Below are 21768 nucleotides of genomic sequence, written 5' to 3'. Positions count from 1 at the left end.
ATTGTGAGAGAATTTAAAAGCTCTAAGTATCTCGTTATGCAAACTATCATTTTGGTACATTCTTTTAAATAATTATCTTTTTGAAAACGAAAAACCTAACGTTTCATACTTAATCAATTTCTTTACTTATATCTTTCAAATTTTTATTTATTTATTTGCTAACAGGGATAAATTTAGGTTCGGGTTTTCTGCAATAAGTATACATAAAAATTTTCCATCAAAATGAACCCTTTATAAGCATTTTATCCTAAGAAACTAATATTTCATGAAATAATTTCGTAATTGGCTAAAGTCTTATTTTAATGATTAACTAATAACTTCTCAGCTTCAATGAAATTCGCAATGAAATAAACTTTAACAACAAATTATCTGTTTAAATACTTTTTTAAATGTAAATAATTACTCTTTATGTACCCTTAGAATTAAAGATACCTCATTTAAAAGTATATTTTATGTATTGAATTGATATATATATATATATATATATATATATATATATATATATATATATATATATATATATATATATATATATATATATATATATATATATATATATATATATATATATATATATATATATATATATATATATATATATATATATATATATATATATATATATATATGAAAGAGAGAGAGCCGGCTGACCTGTGTAGGGGTTAAGGAACTGCCCTTGCATCAGAAAGGTTCTGGGTACGAATCCCGGGCAAGACATGGAGGATATTCTTTCCTTTCTCTGTACTATCTGTCCATGCTGTGGGAGCGAGCAATGTTGGCCCACCTAATATGGTGCCCCTGAAAGAGTGGCCAACAAATCTGCCCTTCAGATGCCTGTATGATGCCCAGGTGGGTCATTCTAAGAGGTGGGCATTGGAGAAAGGAAAAAATATATATATATAGGGTAAACTAACCAGTGAAGGAACACTTAAGCTTCGCTTGCCTTTTAAAAAATCATATTAATTTCAAAATTTGTAATCTTAGTTAAATGACAGTGTCAACATATTTGTTACTAATTGCAAATTATGTAAAAAAATTTTAGAGACCTTACATAATATTGTTTTAAAGTTTTGGAGGTTCAAATAACAAGCAGTAAGAAGACCCAGTGAAGGAACAGCTCTTACCACTGAATGAACACCCAGTAAAGGAACACTTAATTTTGTTATTTTTTAATGCTCTTTATGAATTTGTAAGTCATACAAATATTTAAAAACAAGCCTATTCTTGAAATTATAACATATAAATACTTGGAAAATGTTAACTTTTTTTTGTAATCATGAATTGAAAATTAAAGTGTCAACATATTAACACGTACTGTTAATTCACTGGGAAATCTATGCCCAGTAAAGGAACATGCCTGTTCCCTCACTGGTTGGAAGTTGTTTTGCGTACTTTTAACATACTTTAATTAAAGTTTATCTTTTATTTTCATTAACTTAGAAAAAAAACCAGTAAAGGAACAATTGTTCCTTCACTGGTTTTTCATCGTTTGGTGATCCAGTGAATAAACACCCCCTTATCTCAGTACTTTATTATGCTATGATGGGTAAAAAAAAATAAAACGTAACTATAACTATATTTTGTATTCTCTTTTTCACAGTGAGAAAAATAAAACTATTACATGCAATTAATTCCACTTCAAACATATAAATACAAACACTCACCTTATAACTTTTTCAATGAAACAAGGTGTTGCAGAGATAATAACAAATTCAACAATTTTTCCAGAGAAGTCTATTTGACCAGGTAATCCAAAACATAGCTAGATGACTTCCTATTGTTTGGCAGTAAGCTATTGTTACCAATCAATCTAAAGAAAAACTTTCAAATTCTTATTTTTAATCAATATATATGAAATGTTCCTTCACTGGGTAGTGTTCCTTCACTGGTTGGTTTACCCTATACATAAATACTGTGAAATCTCATGGAAAGATCACCTCTATTTACGACCACTTTCGGGAGGCTCTAAATTTTTCCCATACACTTTCTGTTGAAGAAAACCCTTAGAAGAGACCATTAATGCATCTCTCAGTGACCGGGGAAACAACAGCACTAGATGCGAAAAAGGTCAAATAAGGAAACACTAAAAAATATCAAAACAAAACAAATATGTATATTGAAATGTATTAAGAATATTCGTGTGAGATTCTTTAGAGAGCTCTTTTTGACGATACAACCTCATGTTGCAGTCAGAGTGTACTAAAGACTATGCTATCAATGATTTACTTTGAGTTGAAAATTAAATTAGGAAGAAAAAGTCTTTTTTAGAAAAAACAAGTGCTTCATATAAAAAAAAACTTTTTACCCTTAAACGCTGACTAATTTTTATGATATGAAATTAAATGCAAACTTAAACAAAAAACGTAATTGTTTATTTACTTTAAAAAGCTTTATCATTCATGAGTAGTAAATTTCTTTTTACACATAATTATGTCAGTTTAACATCATTTTTATAGACGTTGGATTATATTAATCAATCCGTCTTCTTATGACGCGAATCGAAGTGGCCTTTCCGCACCAAGAAAATGACACTGACTAACAAAATCGTTTGTGAAATATCATGTACCTCCGATATCATTTTCATCGATATCGATATCAATCAATGGAGGTAACCTCTAAAATCGACAAACCTCCATCAACGACCATTTCACTGTGGAACGGTGAGTAATCGCTCCCGAGATCTATATAAACCATTTGATTTACTTTTTATTTTTTCTTCTTACCGATAGATGACGCCACCTCAAAAATGATCATCTTGGAATTCATTTTTTAGATCCTTCGCTAAGAGGCTTGCAGTACTTGTGTTTTTCATGGTGTGTTTTTATTGTATTGTCTATTTTCAATTTTGTCTTGTTGAATTTATACTCATCTAAATGTTGGATTGAAATTACATAGATGTATAAAAACAATATAAAGTACTTTGCGCAAATTCGAATTTGGCATTTTTCAAGTGCTGCTATTTAGTATTATGTTTATTTCACGTTAAAAATGTGTGGAATTTGAAGATGGAAGTCTCTTCTATTACTACAAACATTTTTTCGAATTTTAAAACAATCTCAGAGTGTGTTTCGTTCATCCAATGTCAACAACTTTCCGAGGACGTCGGATGTCGAAAGGTGTGTGTGGAAACTTTAGCTGTGAAATGCAAAGACGCTGATAAAATAATTGTCGTAAGTGCTAAATTTTTTATTTATATATCAATAAACAATTATATCATGTTAGCGTTAAAAAAATTTGAAAATTAATAACAAATAAACGGAAAATGAAAAAAAAGGCACTTTGGGGATACTTTGTGCAAAGTTTCATTCGTTTTTTTTTTCGACAGAAAAATGGTCAGACGTTATAAAAAAATACCTGGAGCGAGAAAGTACCAAAATTACATTTTAGAAAAGCTGCAACAATGTTTGAAAGCAGTTGCTGGTGGTATGTCGATTGCAGAAGCTTCTCGGAAGTACACAATCTACAAAAATACTATGTCTAATAAAATTCACAAGAAACATGTGAAACTTCCTGGTAAATTATTATTTTACTTCTACAAAGATTTTTCTAATGAATTAATCAAACGATTTAACACATAAAAATATATTTTATAGGACATCAGGTGATTTTGACAGAAACTGTCATGTTCATTCAAGCAATGTTCAAATTTATCGATATTATAAATGTTAATGAATATGTAATAATTATTATTTTTAAAATTTCACCCATTTCAATGTATAAAAATGTATATGGTTTCCTTTTGTTTAAACAGAAATGTTTTGAAATAAACATTCTTTTTAAGAAGCAATTCTTCAAAAAAAATGGTTTTTTAACGCTGAAAATTATTTTTAAACTAATATCTTTACATATCTTGATGATTTTGTCTTTAAAAATGTCAACAATTAACTTTTTTTAACAATTTTATATCAATATTTTACTAAACACATGATTATTAAACTGAATTCCTATCGCTGCACAAAGTAGCCCCATTTGGGGGCTACTTTGTGCAAGGTATGTTTTGACTTATTATTCGTAAATATTACATACAAATAATGCCTATATTGATCAAATTCACTCGTCTGAGTCCAGTTATGAATATAATATCGATAAATTTTACTAAAGTTTGAATTAACATAGTTTTTTTACATGTCAAAGTTCAAAAACTGCGAAATCTTGCACAAAGTAGCCCCGAATGACGGTATTCTTTCTCCTAAAATTAACTTTTTAAGCAGGAATTAGTTGAATTTTTAGCAAAGGAAAATGAAAAGAACTACAAACAATACGAATTACGAACTAAGTCTGAACCGGAACAAGGATTTGGATAATTTCTTTAAAATAAATACGTTATTAGTCTATTATTTACATTAGAATTTCTCGTTTTTATACATAACATTTTTAATCTTAAATAATGAAAGCACGTGTACTTTGAAAATAGAGAACACAGTTAATTATTGATTACAATTTTCACAGCAGTAGGCGAATTATATTAATTAAAGAAAATATTTCAAGCTAGCAATTCAGTAAAGAAAAATGCGGCAATTCTTCTTAAATTAATGGTCTTACTAATTCCATTAGTCACGATTCCCGTTCTGCTGAATTCTGGAATCAGTGACATGTAAATAGGGAAAATTCATTTCTAAGAATACTTCTTCAATTACTTCGCAATCATAAAATGTATGCACGGGTAAGAATTTATGGGCCACCCATGCTTGTTAGAAAAGTTAGATTGGCGTTAGTATAAGCCTAGAGTTTGTGCTCTCGTAGTTTTCAACTTTCGTAAATTCTCGTAGTTCTCCTGAAACTAATTAATTACAATGTATCCGTAGATGAAAAGAACAACATTAAATGAGGGAAGTTTATTAGAAACAGAATAATTAATTATTGGTGTTTCCCCAACGTTGTTTAATAGTGATATTTCCCTAGTTAATGTAGAATATAAATAAATAAATGACTATGCAAATTGTATAAATTTTTAAAACTTTATTTATCATTTCACGACAATTATGTTGCTCGATAAACCCAAAACATGTAAAAATTCAGATCAAATGTATTTTTTAATCTTACATGCCCGAACCATCATTTATAAAATTGTAAAAAATAAGTAATTTGTCAACTGTGTGTAATATTTTGTGTGGAGTAAGCAAAACAAAAACATAACTTTTGATTTTATGAGCAAATATTAACATTCTAAATGTCAATTTTAACTGCTTATTGTGCTGACTTAATTTACTAATTAGTTTGTGATAATTAATCAGTAAGTAAGAAGTAATGTCCAAAGGCGTGCATTCTCTGAATAAACATACTATATTAAAATATTTGGAATTGCGACTATCAAAGTATAATGGTTGATACAATCTGGAAAATAACTTTGTAATAGTAATGTCAAGAGAGAGTCGAAGTTTTGATTCCCTTCATAAAATTTTCTGTAATTTTGTAGTAATTTTTTATTTACTAATGGTCCTTTTTTTTAAGTTTGAGGCCCCATTTGAAATTATTTAAAATTAAAAGACGAGAAAAAATGATAAAATTAGTTAGAAAGTTTCTGAGTAATAAACTTTAAAAAAAACGTAGTTTTAAGTTTTTATTTCTAAAGAACTATCTATCTGATTTTGTCAAAAAATTTATTTTTCTCATTTAAATTAATATAGTTTAAAATGATGTTGAACTTGTTGATGTTGAATGAGTTTAAACTTCTTGCATTTCAAAAATTATTGAAAAGAATTACAGAAAATGAATCATAATTAAAAATCAGCTTTTGCAAGAAATTATCTTTGATTCAACGAGTTTTATAATTTCTTAAAAAGAATTACTGAGACAAAATTTTAAATTTATATTATTTCTGGCAGACTCAAATATTTTTTTTTTATAAAATCTTACATTTTTTCAAATTTTCAAAGCAATGAATAAATACTTACGAAGCCTTATAAAATTTAAAATTACAACATTGAGTTACATTCATCATAAACTTTTCACTAAATAATAATAGTTATTCCATAATAGAATATAACTCTCGTTGTCTTAAATATTTTTTGATAAATCATAAATTTGTACGGGTTTTAATACATAAACGACCGAATGCATTCGTTTTGAGCTATGTTATAGCTAATAGTGTACTTAGCAATAATAAGCATTTTGCTTTAATAATTGAATGTTTTCAGCTAAAAATTTTGCATCAATTCGCTGTCTTCAACTGTCAGCTTTTATATCAATAGTTATATCATGAAGTGATTAAATAACTATATACTTGTGTGATTGGTTTAAGGAGATTTCTAACACAATTTTATATTAAATTTATTTACACATCTGTATACAAAAACAAAATTTTCAAACAAAAACAACTCGTCATACATTCTCCTTGTTGAACTTCATTCAGCAACCTTCATTATACCTGAAATAAATCAAATTTCCAATTAAGTTCGGATTTACCCTAAAAAACATAAACTATTTCTTTCAAATCGTTTTTATTAAAGTTTATAATGTCATTTTTCAATATTTTGTTATTTCATTTGCATCAAACAAAGTTAAATTTTTCAGGACGTCTTCAGGTTGAAAAGAGAATCAGTTCCTTCATGTTAAGCTACAGAGAAATAATGAGCCTGGAATATCCTTATTTATACAAAAACTATTTTAAAAAATTGAATCATTTTTGTTTCATATTATTCATTGAAATATATTCTAGTTATATTTGCCACAAACTTTTATATACTAAAGCCGTTCATATGTTAACATTTTTTTTTAAAACTTTTTAGAAGTTCTTGTTCGGAAAATATTTATAACCTTAAAATCTAGAATTCATTAACTTAGTTCAATAGTACATATTTCAATGAATAAAATGAAACCAAATTTCTTTAAAAATATTGATTAGTTACTGAATAAATATGGAAATTCCAGACAAATAATTTTCTGTAGGTTTATATGGAGAAAGTTTAACATATTATCTTTCTGAATGGAATTTTTTAAATGAGGAAACATTTACATTGTCATACTGTTATCGTACATATTATTTTAAAGAAAATTTTCTCAAACAAAATTGTTGGGATTTTTTTAACAAAAAACAACAATATCATTCCGGTTTCCCTTTCCTGACTGCATTTCTTTAAATTGAATTTCTTATTCATTCAATTAAATTGATTTACTTTAAATAATACTTAATTCATTAATTGCTACCGTAATGTTGTTTAATGCATTTAATTATTTAACAATTCCTTTTATTATCATCCATTAATAACTATCCATTAAATTAACCTATGAATATATATAATAAAACTAATTTTAATACTGGGTACTTATACATCGTTTTCTGTGATTAACAGTTTTTTTAAAATACGTACTTTCTTCAAAAAAAATTGAAATTTTCTCATTTAACACTCAACAAAAGCTATAGCTTTAATAATTTCTGACTATAATTAGTTGTCTTAATGCATTAATTTTAAATTGCATTTAATCCTTTTAATTAAACGCAGTTCAAAAAAAAATTATTAAATGCATAGTTCTTTATTAATAATAACAATGCCTATAAAAATGGTAATATTTTCAAACAACGTAATTTTTCAATGAAATTATTGATGGTTACCATCAAGATTATGTTGGTCCATTAATGGGAAACCAATTCTGGAAATAATAAATGTTTGAATGAAAGTAGAAATTTTTTAAAAATATTAGCGGATAACAGTGGTTATAATAATCAGTCTTATTATATAAAACACGAATGTATAATATTAAATCTCAGATGAAATTTCTTTTTCGCGTGGGCACAGAAGAACTGAAAATTAAAATATTAAATGAGTGAGCAGTCATAAACATAAACGCTTTAAAACGTTCATCTTGTTAAGCATAACCACTCTACTATACCTAGAAATCCTTTTTCTAATTATAATCGCAGCTATTAGAAAGGTAAAAGGGTGCATACTATAATAACGTATATTACAATCATATATAAACCTAACAGTAAAAATAAATGAGTTAACACATTTATTTTTAATATTATATTACAATAAAACAAAATTATGTTACCTTTAAAATATGTAGAGAATTTAAATATTATTCGATTTCAACAGCTCTCTCTCTCTCACTGATAATACAATAGATAAGATAAAAAAGTTAGATCTCATGTTGATGATTGATAAGTAGTTGTGTTCTTATCACTCCCTACTATGATCAACAACCTCTTCACTCTGAAAGATTTATATAAATGTATAAAAATTTATGTAGTCATTGTAATTTTTCTTTAAACTCAATTGAAAAATATTTGTATTTACTTATTCAAAATTATAAAATTTTAATTTGTTGATGCAGAAGCAAAAGAAATGCTTATTAAGCAATACTTAATCTATCTCCCTTATTCATCTATTTCTCAGAATATTAAGCATATCTATATAGTAATGAGATTATAACCGGTATACTCATTAAAATATAAATTTTTAAATTGTTCAGCAGCTACTGTCTTTATACATTCTTGAACTTCAAGTCAAAAAGTATATGCCATAGAAGTCACGCGTAAATATTTGAGTGATACAGGAACAAAAACAATGGTATCAAATTAACACTACTCAGGATTGTAGTACCAAAAACAACTAACTGGTTTGAATGTTGGAGAAATAAGAAAGTGGTTGAAATGGGATAATTAGAAAAATCTATAAGTGTCAAATTAATTCAAGGAGTTCCTTACCGTTTGTTTTTGTTTGTTTTTTGCTTGAATACTAATTTAATAATTAATGATCCCCATGGTGCGAAATACTGTAGTATAAGGCACAGAAAAATAGTCCGCATTAATTAAGGTAATTTATAATAAATGATCTCAAACAGTCAGTTTGTAAAAATTTGAAAATGCAGAAAATAATTAAATGCGACTAAATAAAGGAAATTTTATTTTTAAGACCTTCAACATCTTATTTTGATGGTTAAATAAAATAAAAAAAACTTAGAATAAGCAGGGGGAAATATATGTTTCAGAGTTTAAGTAAATAAAAGAGAATATATTATTTTCATATCTGACTTCTCGTCTAGTCTATAAAAAAATTATTTGATTCTAGTGTTATTACACCTTTAACAAAAGGAAAGATTTTTTTAATATATGATTAGATACCTAATCACGCATGCTGAAAGAGCAAAGCTATTGTTAAAAACATTATTTGTGGAAATGGAATATAAAAAAAATAGGTCTAAAATCATTGTATGCAGGAACGTCTTTCGTCTATTGAACTACTTTCCGAGATAGCTAAAAGGAAAACTATTTTTTGTTTTTCTTGTCAGTCTGAGTTTCTAGAACTAACTACACTAAAAACCTACACCAGCAAGATCAAAAAATTTTTAATTACTGATAGGGAAAATAGTTGTCGGTTTATGTTTCTCAAAAGTAGTTAGACTGAAGACATTTCTGCATTCTGCGATTTCTTTGTTTCTGAAATGAAAATTTAGATACGAATAAATCAAATATTATACTGTTAGAAATTGTCAAAAATAAACAATAAAATCTTAAAGTTTAAAGTGAAATGTTTATTACCTCTTCTTTTTGAATACATGGTTTATATCATGGTTTATACATGGCTTATCTCATACTGAACTGTGCTTTTAACAATTGACGTTTCATACAAAAATTCTGGAGAAGTTTTTGACGTTAGATCAATACATTCTGAAAGAAAAGTAACAATTCATATTATAATTTTAAATTCATCTAAGTATATCAATTTGAACTAAGTTTTCTATTTATTCAAAACTTAACTGTATATATTAGCATCACACTTCACTTAAGCTTAGTATCGCCAAATGGAACAATAATATCCATTATTTATTTTCTAAATTCTTTTGTAAGGGGAAGATAAAAAGGAAAAAAAATGTTTTTCCTTTCTTTTTTTTAAACTGTGCCTTTATCTAAAGTATGTCTAGACAAATACAGTATGCTAAATGAATAGAGTTACGCAACCAGCCGCTTTCATTTTGTGTCATTAGAAAAGTCTCCAGTGCATTTATAATCAGCCTAAAACGTTTTAGGTTAGTTGCAGAGCATCCACAAAACTTCAGGCTAATCAGGTCTGAATTATATAAGGTATTTTGAAATAAACACAGAATTGCGATGACGTAATTCCCTTTATAAAGGTATAATGCAATAAATATATGCAAATTAATAAATATATTTTCGAAAACAGTCTAATTGTCCTATCCTAAATAATAACGAGCAAATTGGAAAACACTGAAAATTTTCCCAATTATCTTGGCATATTGCAAGGAGGTCAATTTTTAAATTAATCCATGACATGTACATTTATGAATGTATTATGCATTATTTTCCTAGTTCGTGATTAAGTTCTGGCTTTTAACTCCACAGATTTGCACAGGGGGTCAGTAATTTGAATCCATTGAAAAAAAGGTATGTTTATTCAGGGAAGGAAATTAGAGAAGAGAAAGAGAGAGTTCTTTTTTTGGTCTTATTTTGTAACTTAAAATATCGTCTGCACTTATTAATTGGCATATATGAGGTCTTCCCTTCAAACCATTGCGATTAAGTCCTACAACGAGAAAGTTATTCTGAGTGGTCTGTTTTTTTCCTTTCGTGCACTGTACATTTCTTGTTACGCAAAATAGTTTAGAAATCTACAAATCGAAATAAAATAAAAATAAAAAAGATGTGTATTAGACGATTTCCAAAGGGGCATGAAAAATGGGTCTTCTTTCCAGAATGAAACAGACATGAGTTTTTTAGTATAGCGTGTGATTACCTCAGACACTAAAGTACATTTTGCATTTGTTATTCATGCAGTCCACTAAACTATCGAAGAGTACCCGGGGGATATTGTCTCATTTCTCTCTCAAGGCTGCTCAGAGCTCTTGCACTGTTTGGAAAGGGCGTGTTCTTTGTGGGACACGTCTGCCAAGGACATTCTAAGCATACTCTATGGGATTTAGATTCAAGGAGTACACAGGCCATTACATATTTTCAATATCTTTACCTTCTAGTGTGTCCAATACCTCAGCGCACCTGTGTTGCTACACATTGTCGACCATAAACAAAAAGTCTAGAACAACCACACCCCTAAAGAGGCAAACATTAACCAGAATAATCTCTCTGCAATATCGCTGCAATTTAACGCTCGCTCAAAGACGTGAAGCTGTGTTCCAGCTATTGTGCATTATGCCGGGCCATTATAATCACGTATATGAACCTATTGTTATGCACATTATAAACCCCCCCTCTCTCCCTCTCCACACTAACTGATAGCCAGAATCGCTTGCCGTAGTAGTCCCGCAGTGGTCTGATCGTTAAGACACGGTTCCCTGAAGATCATCGAAGTCAAGCATCACTGGCTGCGGTCAGTATGCGAGTGGGTGACCACTTGGATTAGTCTGCGTAGGGACCGAGGGTGTGCGGTATTGGCCCTCGTTGAACTGTTCTACCGTAAAGTGCTCGACTTCGCGTGCAGGTCGTCGGACTACCGAAGTGGGAGTGCCATCCCCTCTGCAGAGGATCAAAATTGTGATGGCATGTCTTCGGATCATCTTCAGGGATTTTTCGCAGACCTTCGCCAATAGCCCATTGTGCAACAATGGTGTGACGTAAATGAACTACAACAACAACAACACTTGTCATAGTGAATAGGGATTAGTCAGAGAACACTGCTGATTACCCCAATCAATACGTTCCTTACAGCAACATATTTTTCCTCGATGATGGCGTGGTTAAGCAGGATGCAAAGAGCAGATTTCCGCGCATGCAAACCAACATTCATTTTATCGTCGTGAGATGCTTCTGGTGAAACATGTGTACCGGTATTGGTTGCAAAGTCTGAAACCATCTGGTACATGTCAGTCCTCTTGAGATGTGGTGTTCCTACAACGATCACCCACATGCTATCACACAGCATTTTCACCTTCATCGGTCTTTTTTAATTTCGAGATGACACTTTTATCTAATTTTGAGGTCACAATGGTGACATTTTGACCTGTTTTCTGTCATCTAGCTGCTCGTAACGATTGTAACAACTCAAATGATATCTTGCTAACATTTTGCACTTAATTATTGCCACACCACGCTGAATTTCACAGAAATAAATTCTACTACCTACGGTGCTATTTGGGTCAAACACCTAACAGTATGAATTTTCAAATGAATGAAGAGATTATGTGCACTATCTTTTATGCAGATAATGGGTACTACCCTACCACGCCTTTTGCAGTTGATTTTATTGTTATTGGTATGTAACAATAAAATAAGTAAATAAATAAATTTGCTGTCGAAGAAAAAAAAACCATTTGTTAAATTTCTACGCATCTGTACACAATTTAAATAAGATGGGTGCATTCGTTTTTGATAAATTGTGTTCAACGATTTTCAAAATGGAGTTATCAGAAAACTCGTAATGGTAAAAAATGGAGTAACAGCCAATCGATCCTACCGACAAGAGTCTCTACGTACTCTCGCTCTCTCTACCAGAGTTTTACTCCGCATAACTTAAACTTACGAAAGTACTCTTAAAATATTGTTTTTTAAAATTATATTTAAAGGTTTGAAAATGTCAAAGAATCTATTTTTTTCGAAAAAAAACTCCTCAACTCATAACACATGTTTTTCAACCGGAGCCTTGCTTGATTGGAACTGAGATTATCATTTAAAAAAAGGATTATCATTTAAAGACAAAATAAAAATGTAAATGCTAAGTGTAAGTTTGGAGTAATAATAGTTTGGAGTTGGTCTTGTTTTCCTTTTATATCGTGCATTGCAAGAACTAGTGGTCTATTCAGAATTTTTTTAAAAGATGCTATTGTTAATTTTTAAAAATATTTACTCATAATTTTCTGAATCTAAAATCATTGTAGAATAGCGTTCGTGTCAGATTCCTTTTATGTGAATATGTAAAAATTATATCTAGCCTTTTTTATACAAAAATAAATGCATGTTTCAAGAATTTAAAAATTATTAAGTTCTAAACTTATTTATTTTAACTTTACTTAAAGCAGAACTTATTTAATTAAAAGAAGTTTTACTTTAAAGTTTAGTAGTCTTCAACTCACTCGATTTTTCGAAAGAAATCGTTCTTGAAGTGTTAATAAATTATTTTGTAATATTAGAAATAATATTTTGTCAAGGGTTCGTGTTTACGTTTAAAAAAATATATTGGGAAGGTTCCGTATTTTAGATAAAATATATTGGGAAGGGTATGATTTTACAATAAAATAATTTGTGAAGAATTCTATTATTAGTTAACTATTTTCTAAAGAGTCTATTTTTACTACGATAAAATTCTTTGCGAGATGTCCTTTGACCTTAATTTCATTTCTCAAATTTGATAATTGAAACTCATTTCAAAGCATTGAAATAATAATAACAACTTTCTTTTTATTTAATCGTGTTGAGTTTACAGAAAAGCTTCCATTAATATAAAATACATAATAAAACATATAAAAAAATTCGTTTTTAAAAGTTTTGATGTTATTTTGTACGAAATGTTTTTATAGACATAAATAAAAACATTTGTATACACACCTGCAGAAAATTCAGTTGAATGATACGAATATGGACTGTTTTCATGAATAAAGAAACTCGTTGGCTTTGAACTTCTGAAAAATAATGAGTCTATATGTCCATTTCACGCATTTTACACAGCAATAATATTGTTGATTTAAAGAAACAAATAATTATTTTGTGTGTTTTATAAAATTAAGAATTTAGAACATATGTTCTTAAAAGAATTTGGGAAGCTACATCAACTGGTACAATATATTTTTATTTTGTTTGATTTCTAAGGAAAATTTTAAATAAAAATTTACTGAGATTGAATTCTTAGAAACGGTGAAGCAAAATTCTTAGAATCCTTTGCGACATTAAAAATTAATCTGCTGAAATAGATCAAATATTGACCAGCATTTTTATTCATTTATCTGATTGTATGACATTATTTATGATTTAAATTCATGAATAAATTATAGTTATCTCTATTCTTGCAAATCGAAGATAATATTTTTCAACTCACAATGTTTTCTTACATTTTATTAAACGCAAATTACCTTGTTAACAATATAACATTACAAAATATAATAAAAATTTGAAATGCATAATAATTATGCTTCTTGTACAGTGTGCAAAATAATAAAGATGCAACTCTGAATACTTTTTCTTCTAAAGATCGGATATTTGCAAACTAAGTGCCGATTAGAATGGCTCAAAGGAGAAATTTCGCATATGCAAATTGTTTAGGGTTACCTGTTAATTAATTTACAGAATAAGACACGAAAACGTTTTTTCTCTGATCAAACAGACTTTTTTTCGACGGAATTGTATTTTTATCTATCGAAATATAGAGAGCATCGTACATTAATATTATTGAACTTTACACTAAAAAAGATACAAAAAAAAATCTGGTTAAGTAATCTTACCCTCCTATAAAATAGCTTGTTTACAATAGTTAAAATTTTTGAAAGTACCATTTTTTAAGAAAATTAAGGCAAAAATTATTTCTAAAAATTTAAAAAAAGTATTAAAATACATTAGTATTTAATAATGTTTTCAATAAAAATTGCAAACTTTATTTTTATCATTTACTGCATTCCCCAATTATCTCTTTTAAATAATAAAAAAAACTTTAATTAGGAACTGACAGAACAAAATTAAGAAATTGGAAGCAAATCTTACTTTTCTATAGCTTCATTTTGAGGAACTCGTACTGAAAAAAGAACAGGTACAATTAATATTAAAATATCAGTTTTTATATGAGACATGCATTAAAATATGTTGTTGTTTCTAATCCAAGATGCTGTAGCTTATCTCCATAAAATTAAAAATCTCTAAAAAAAATACGGATCCTAAGTCTTGGGAACAGTAAAACCTAAGCATTATCAATATGGTTGGGGGAGGCCTGAACAGCCTTGCATCAATGATACTCCGGAAAGAGCTCCCCTCCCCCTGTTGAAAGGTAAGAGGCCACTCAGAGAGCATGAGAGAGCCATCTGCCTTTTCCTTAAAATGTTGAGCTGATGACACTTTGAGGATTTTTTACATTAAATTATTAATGGTATAGTAGGTTGATTTTTTTACCTTTTTTTAATAAAAAATCAAAGCATCCATTCAACATTTTCACGTGGTTTGTAAAAATATTTTTTAATTAACCACTATAAAAATTTTCACCATATTTCCATAAAATATGTTTGCATAAAAATACATTTTATAGTAACAAATTAATTAATTAATTCAACATTTTCACGTGGTTTGTAAAAATATTTTTTAATTAACCACTATAAAAATTTTCACCATATTTCCATAAAATATGTTTGCATAAAAATACATTTTATAGTGCTCTGAATGTTTCTTTCTTATAAATAAAGTGCTGCCTTACATTAAGTATAGTTTAAATCTTTCATACCTCAAGATATATTCTTAAATGAATTACCTAATACAAATTCTTAAAATAATATTAGTAAAATTTCTTAAATAATAAACAATTTTAGTAAATTTACTAATAAAAATATTTACCAAATCAAATTTTTCATAAATTAAAGTTAGTTGTTCTTTATTTAGAAAAGTATAATGATCTTCATTTAATTAAATGCGGTGCTTTTAAATTTAGTGCGAAATGAATTTAAAGTAATATTAAACTATAAAAAGTAAAAACTCAGCATTATTTTTTTTCTTTTAAATTTTGCCCAGTGTTATAATATTTATTTTAAAATTGTAACACTGCTCAATGATTTCTCGCCAATTGATTTAGTTGCTATGCATCCGTTTAAGTTAATATATGGAACTAATATATATGTAGGATTAATATATATACATGTAAGATCATATATGATCCAGTATGATGAATTATTTATTAATCTTCAATAAACATATACGTAATCTAGAAACACTCTTATATAAATTTACATCCATTTCCATCCGAATAAACAGGCTTAAAATCGAATTCAAAAAGTAAAGTAAATGTAATATTTTCATACCATACACAAATAATAAAAAGTAAATACATGTGTAAACAAATTAAATTCAATGTCAAGAAAAGAGAGGAGAGAATTATTGTCTAATTTAAATAATGGTCTAACTCCATTTGAGAATTTTATAAACTATTTTTAATATCTAATGGGTTTATTGTTTTTTTCTCCCTATCTTTTCTCGTTTTTGTTGTTCTTTTATTTACAGCAAAGGAGAGCTGGAAATGTACTATAGTTTCATAATAAGAGAGAAATTACTTGGAAATGAATTCATAAGATAATTCCATTTCTATAGAAAATGCAGTTGAACCACTATTGAAATAAGGTCTGTGAATATGAAATAATCTATTTTGAATCTCAAGTCAAAATTTCACGAAGACTGATTGAAAATGTTTGAAATGTAAAAATTATTTTACACAGCTTTATGTTTGAAATATATTCTTTAATCTATATTTTGATACCTTCATGAGATATGCTGTTAGTTTTATTCCTATTTACTACAACTATCGCAGCTACAGCCAGAAAGGATAGAGCCACAAGTACTGTAAGAGTTGCTATTAGCACTGCTCCTAACACATTACTTTTTTTATCTGCAATTATAGAACATACAAATATAGTTGGGACAAAAATGCTCATAGTATGAATAGAATATGTTCATCTATGAATTATACATCTGCATACTTTAAGTACCACTTTAAAATAGGCATGAAAATATTAATGAAAAATTAAGTGGAACAATTCTTTTATCCCTGGATTATAAAACGCACAATTCAGTTAAAATATTCTAACCATAGTTTTAGCAAGATAGTTTTCTATGGTTCATACTCAAAAAGCCCTTTTTTCTCTAAATTTTTAGGTAGATAAACAAAATATAAACACCAAAACAAATATATAATCTAAACAAATATGTAATATATAGGTATATAAAAACAAAACATATAAATAAACAATCCATATCTAATTAAAATTAATCCATGTTAATTAAGTTGAATCAAAGATGCTAAATAACTAAAAAAAACATGATTTTAATCAACAGACCAGCAAAAAATAAATAGACACAAAAATGAGCAATAAAAACGTAATATTTTAGTCCTGGCTATAAAATAAATAAATACATTATCCTTAAGATATAAAGCGAAGATGAAAGAAATAAAAAAAAGGTAGAATTTTTTAAGTACTAAAAAAATTCACTTTGCAACTAATTCTTCCTAAAAAATTTAAAAAAAATTTTAAAAAATTAATTTAATAAAAATTTATAATAATCTGTATTTAATTGACATTAAGTCGCATTTATTCAATTAACAAACTCTTTTAAGAACAGAAGGGGGGAAATGGAAAGAAAAAACCTATAAAAATGCAATATGTAAAGATTTTCTATTTTAAAAAATGAATCTTAAATAGGATGAATAAAAAAAATATAAAAATGTAAATTACGATGGTTAAACTGGGAAAATAATAAAAGAAATGTCAGAAAATCTTATTTTAATGATAACTACCTAGACAACAGAAAAAGAAATAAGCATATATATAAGTTAAAATTAAACGAAATTGTAATAAACTAAATAAAACTAAATTATAATACATTAATTTTTTTAAATCACCAAATTAACTGAAGTAAAACAAAATTTCTGATTAAAAAACTTAATTTTTATCATATTTAATAATAAGCTAAAAAATAATAAAATTCAAGAAAAATTTGAGAATAAAAATAAATAAACACTGAAAAATTACAAAACTGAAACGATAGTTAAAAGAAGTGCTTACATAAATTTTATCTTATTAAAGTTCTGCCGTATAACGTAATATACTTTATATAACAGAACTTTACTACGTTATTACGTTATATTGCCGTATAACGTAATAACGTAGTAAAGTTCTGCCCAAGGCAAATCAGTATATTATGAGATCAACTGAATTTTTTAAAAAAATCTTTAGCTTAAAATTCAAAAATAAGAACAAATTTATTGAGTACGAAATTTATTGTGAACGAAGAAAAAGAACTGAGAACCTAGCGGAATCAAAAATGCATCACTTGTTAAAAGAGAAAACTGCAATCTGCTTCATTAAATAATCGTCTGCTTTTAGTAATAAATTATTGCAGGCTCATGCTAATAAATAATCTTCTGCTTTTATTTTTTTATAAAAGCAGACGATTTTTACGAAAGTAGCTATGATTCCAAATCAGGCAAAATTTGCTAATAATTGAGAAGCAAAAGTGGATTTAAAAAAAATAATAAATGCCAAGTATTCTTAGGGCAGTAGTTTCAAGTTCCTAAACACGGGCACCAAATTGACAACACTCTAGAAACGATTAAAAATGGTAAAAGAATCTTGAGGATAAGTTACAGTCCGTCGAGAGAAAAAATTGGATTTTTCTTAATTCTCTATTGTGCAAGCGCAAATGATGGTATTTAAAACGGAAGAGTGAATAACAATTCTTGATTTAGGAGTAAAATTGCGTTTTTCTCAGAAAATTCCTTGGCTTTTTTTTTTAATCTTGTTTTTCCTGACAATTCACGGTATTCCTGATGCGTACGAACCTTGAGTTTTTTTCCTGCATTTAAATTAATTCAAGTAATGTAACTCCTTTTTTAAAATTTCATTTTATTTTTCAATTCATGAAAAAAAAAGAAGAAAAGTGCTTATTATTTGTCATATTTTCACTAGTATATAATTGATTTGCTAAAAATTTTTATTATTTGGAAATTTGAAGTGGTTAATGACTGCAGGTAATTAAATAAAAATTTATGAACAGCTCTTTCTGATTAAAACTTTAGTCTAAATAAAACCTTAAAAAGCTAAAAAATTATCATATATGCTTTTTTATAACCCTTGTTGAATAGGCGACGCTAGTTTGAGTATGATCAGATATTTGTAAAAGTTTTCAATACTTGCTCAGCAAGAAAACAAAATATTTTTTTCGATAATCAAAAATGGAAGGGCTCCCTTCACCGAGCTCATCATACTGATCTGTCTTATGTACAGGATTAAATTTAAATCAGAGACCATAATTAAGAATCATTTTTAATATTTATTATACAGATGTGCTTATGTGGGTTTAAAAAATTACTTTTCTTACTTAATTTAACATTGGTTTCATAATGATCTGGTTAATTACTACACATGTATGAAAAAATAGACTAATTTTTTTTTATAAAAAAAAATTTATTGTCGAACATTGAGTTCAACGATTTTCGACTAAAACCATTCGAATTTTAAAAGTACAGTGATTTGAAATTTAACATATTTTTCTGCTGTCAAAATGAAAAAAAAATAAAAAAGACAGTATATGTTCAACAGTACTTTTTATCACTAATCTTGATACCAAGAGCAATGAAATAAAAGTAAATTATTATACGGTTTTAATAAATGTTCGCAATTTTGAACTCATTCGAAATTTAATATCTTAAAATTTTTTAAGAAGAAAATTTTTTTTCAACTAATTGTAAAATATGTTTTTTTCTTCTCTTTTTTTTGAAGTCCACATTTAAATCAACGGTTAAAATGTACGGTAGCAAAATGTGTAGAATAAAATATCAGGTGAGAAAATGTGCTTTTAAATTTTTAAAGAAAACTTAAAACACGTTATCTTTCATAAAAAATGATTTCTCAAAAATTCTCTTTCTAAATTAAAGAAAAATAATTACCGAAATGTTGCGCATAGTACTTTAATTTCAAAATTTCTCTGGAAATGTAAGATTTATTAATCCTTAAAATATAAAAACAAATACAAAATGTACTTGTGCTTTCTTTATACAAAGCTTCCCAGTTGTTATATTTTTTTACGTAAAATTTAGACATTAACTTTATTTAATACAAAACATTTTTTAGATGTTTATCAAAAATTAAATTTAATTCCATTTCTACGTTTTTTTTAAATAACCCTAATTAGGTAAAGGAAAGATATTTTATTAAATAAGTTTCATCTTTTGTTAAAAACAGTTTATGTGATATGAATGATCTCTAGACAGATAAAATCTAAATTCATCATTGAATGATGCTTACAGATGTTTTGATATTTATGTCAAAACATAATAAACTGGCAAGTTCAAAATTAAAACTATTTATCAATTAAATTCTTCATCTCAGTAAAAAATTATCGACATTCTAGCTATAATAAATGGAAAAAAATGGATATTGAAGGTTTAAAAAACGGTAGAAATTCATGTTTATCACGTGGCCTTCTAAAACACTTAACGGGTCCAATTAGCATTTAAACAAACTCAAAAACATTGCACATTTAATTTTCATTGTATTTCTTGATAAGAAAATTAAGAACAGATAAAAATACTTTTATTGCCTCCATTCTCTCTGATATCGATAAACAACTAACTTTTTTTAAACGAAAGAACTTAATATAGGGATATTCTGTTTCACATAGTTTCAATACGTTAAGTGTGAAGGTAAAATTAACACGTCTGTTAAGCGTTTCTCTGCTTCATATTTTGGTGGCTACAATGCTAACTTGACGCAATATGCCTACTTTTCTTTAAGTTCACCACCGTTGGTTTTCATAAAATATATAAATGAAGGCGGATTTTGGCACTTAAAAGAAAATCTAAATCACGAAGGTGCTTCCAAATTTTAAATAATTTCTTGGAGCAGCAAACAGCATCCGCTTTATTTTTTCTTTTAATCTTCTTTTTAGTTCACTGCAAAACTTATGTATCAGATTACCGAAACGAGAAGACAACTCCTTTACACCATTCAGTGGAACACAAACAATTTCCATTACGCTTCTTTCGGTGTTAGGTAGATGGAACCATTTTTGATATTTAGTAACACCAAAACTTGAGACAATAAAATATGATAATAAAATACAATTAATGTTAAAGTCAGTGAAGTTATTGTTCGATACAACTTAAGCAAGAAATACTTCTATAGAATGCTATACTCAATGATTCTTGAAATAAAATTAGTTTGTTATCAAGCCCTGTACACATCACTGGGAGAAAATTAAAGCAAAATCGAATTTGGAGTCATTAAACAGAAGCTGATAGTAATTTATTATTGTAAAATTATCCAATATAGTTGATAGACAAACGTAAATAGGAGAACATATTTGTCTAAACTAGACAACAAAAATCATACCTAACCTTTGTAACTATGAACATTTGCTTCTGCAGGATACTTCACTGCGTGCAAGGTGTCAACAAACTTGCACCTTCTCGTGCTCGATAGTAAGAAATATATTTCCAAACGTACCCAAAATTGACGTAGTTTGTGAAGGATAATACAATTTATGAATTGTGTAATTGCGTGTGAGATTGGTGTAAGCATTCACCTTTCCTGGTGTTTAGATTTATATACGCCCTTTAAAATGCATGTGAAAGTTCAATTCAAACTTAATTTGGAATGAAGCATTCATTTACATAATTTTTAGAGGCTTCAAACATATATTTCAGAGAGAAATTGCACCACAATTTTTGCAATGAAGAGAACGCCAAACGTTATCCTTTTACATGTTAATATTATCAGATTATAATTTATTTTAATACTATGAATATCTTTTCATTAAATGCAAAACTTCATAATCTAATGAATTTTAAAGTTAATTAATTAAACGCTACTGTACCTGTCAATGTTTCACCTGATAATAATGTAGTTGCAGTGAGTGCTACTGATGAACATCGACCCTCTGAGTTGGATGAATAAATTATAATAATGAATGAAACGTGGGAAGGGAGTCCCTTTACTAGAAAACTTGGTTTATCGGTTGATGATATGTTGACGAGTAATATTTCTTCCTTCACGCTGTACATCTCTAAGTGGAAAGCCTGTTTTCTTCCGCCATCATAACCTTCATTGCATGATATGAATAAAGAATTATATGATTGATTGCTGACGGTGCAGTTTTGCAATGATTCTGGAGGACCT

The 21768-nt window shown here is 27.8% G+C and overlaps 1 protein-coding gene across 4 annotated transcripts in view; it reads right to left on the bottom strand.

Annotated features, from left to right (window-relative positions):
* Positions 1-6254: 6254 nt before the first annotated feature.
* The window catches only part of LOC107445881 (adhesion molecule nephrin), a 42598-nt gene continuing 27084 nt past the window's right edge, over positions 6255-21768 (bottom strand). The window contains exons 8-14 of one of the 4 annotated variants that reach the window (XM_071183921.1): positions 21467-21766; positions 16353-16481; positions 14603-14633; positions 13457-13530; positions 9482-9610; positions 7993-8153; positions 6255-6367 (exon numbers count right to left, since the gene is read on the bottom strand). In XM_071183921.1, coding sequence (XP_071040022.1) covers positions 9516-9610; positions 13457-13530; positions 14603-14633; positions 16353-16481; positions 21467-21766 — 629 coding nt within the window. In that variant the 3' untranslated portion in view covers positions 6255-6367; positions 7993-8153; positions 9482-9515. Of the gene's footprint in view, positions 6368-7992; positions 8154-9296; positions 9380-9481; positions 9611-13456; positions 13531-14602; positions 14634-16352; positions 16482-21466; positions 21767-21768 lie in introns of those variants that run through there. The other 3 variants (XM_087159857.1, XM_071183928.1, XM_087159858.1) reach the window with 3 other exon arrangements.

This window comes from Parasteatoda tepidariorum, chromosome 3 (genome assembly GCF_982258835.1).
Source record: "Parasteatoda tepidariorum strain Cologne lab strain chromosome 3, Ptep-v5.0, whole genome shotgun sequence".
Classification (NCBI taxonomy): domain Eukaryota; kingdom Metazoa; phylum Arthropoda; class Arachnida; order Araneae; family Theridiidae; genus Parasteatoda; species Parasteatoda tepidariorum.
The sequence above is the reverse complement of the archived record's forward strand: the minus strand, read 5'-3'. Positions and strand labels throughout refer to the sequence as shown.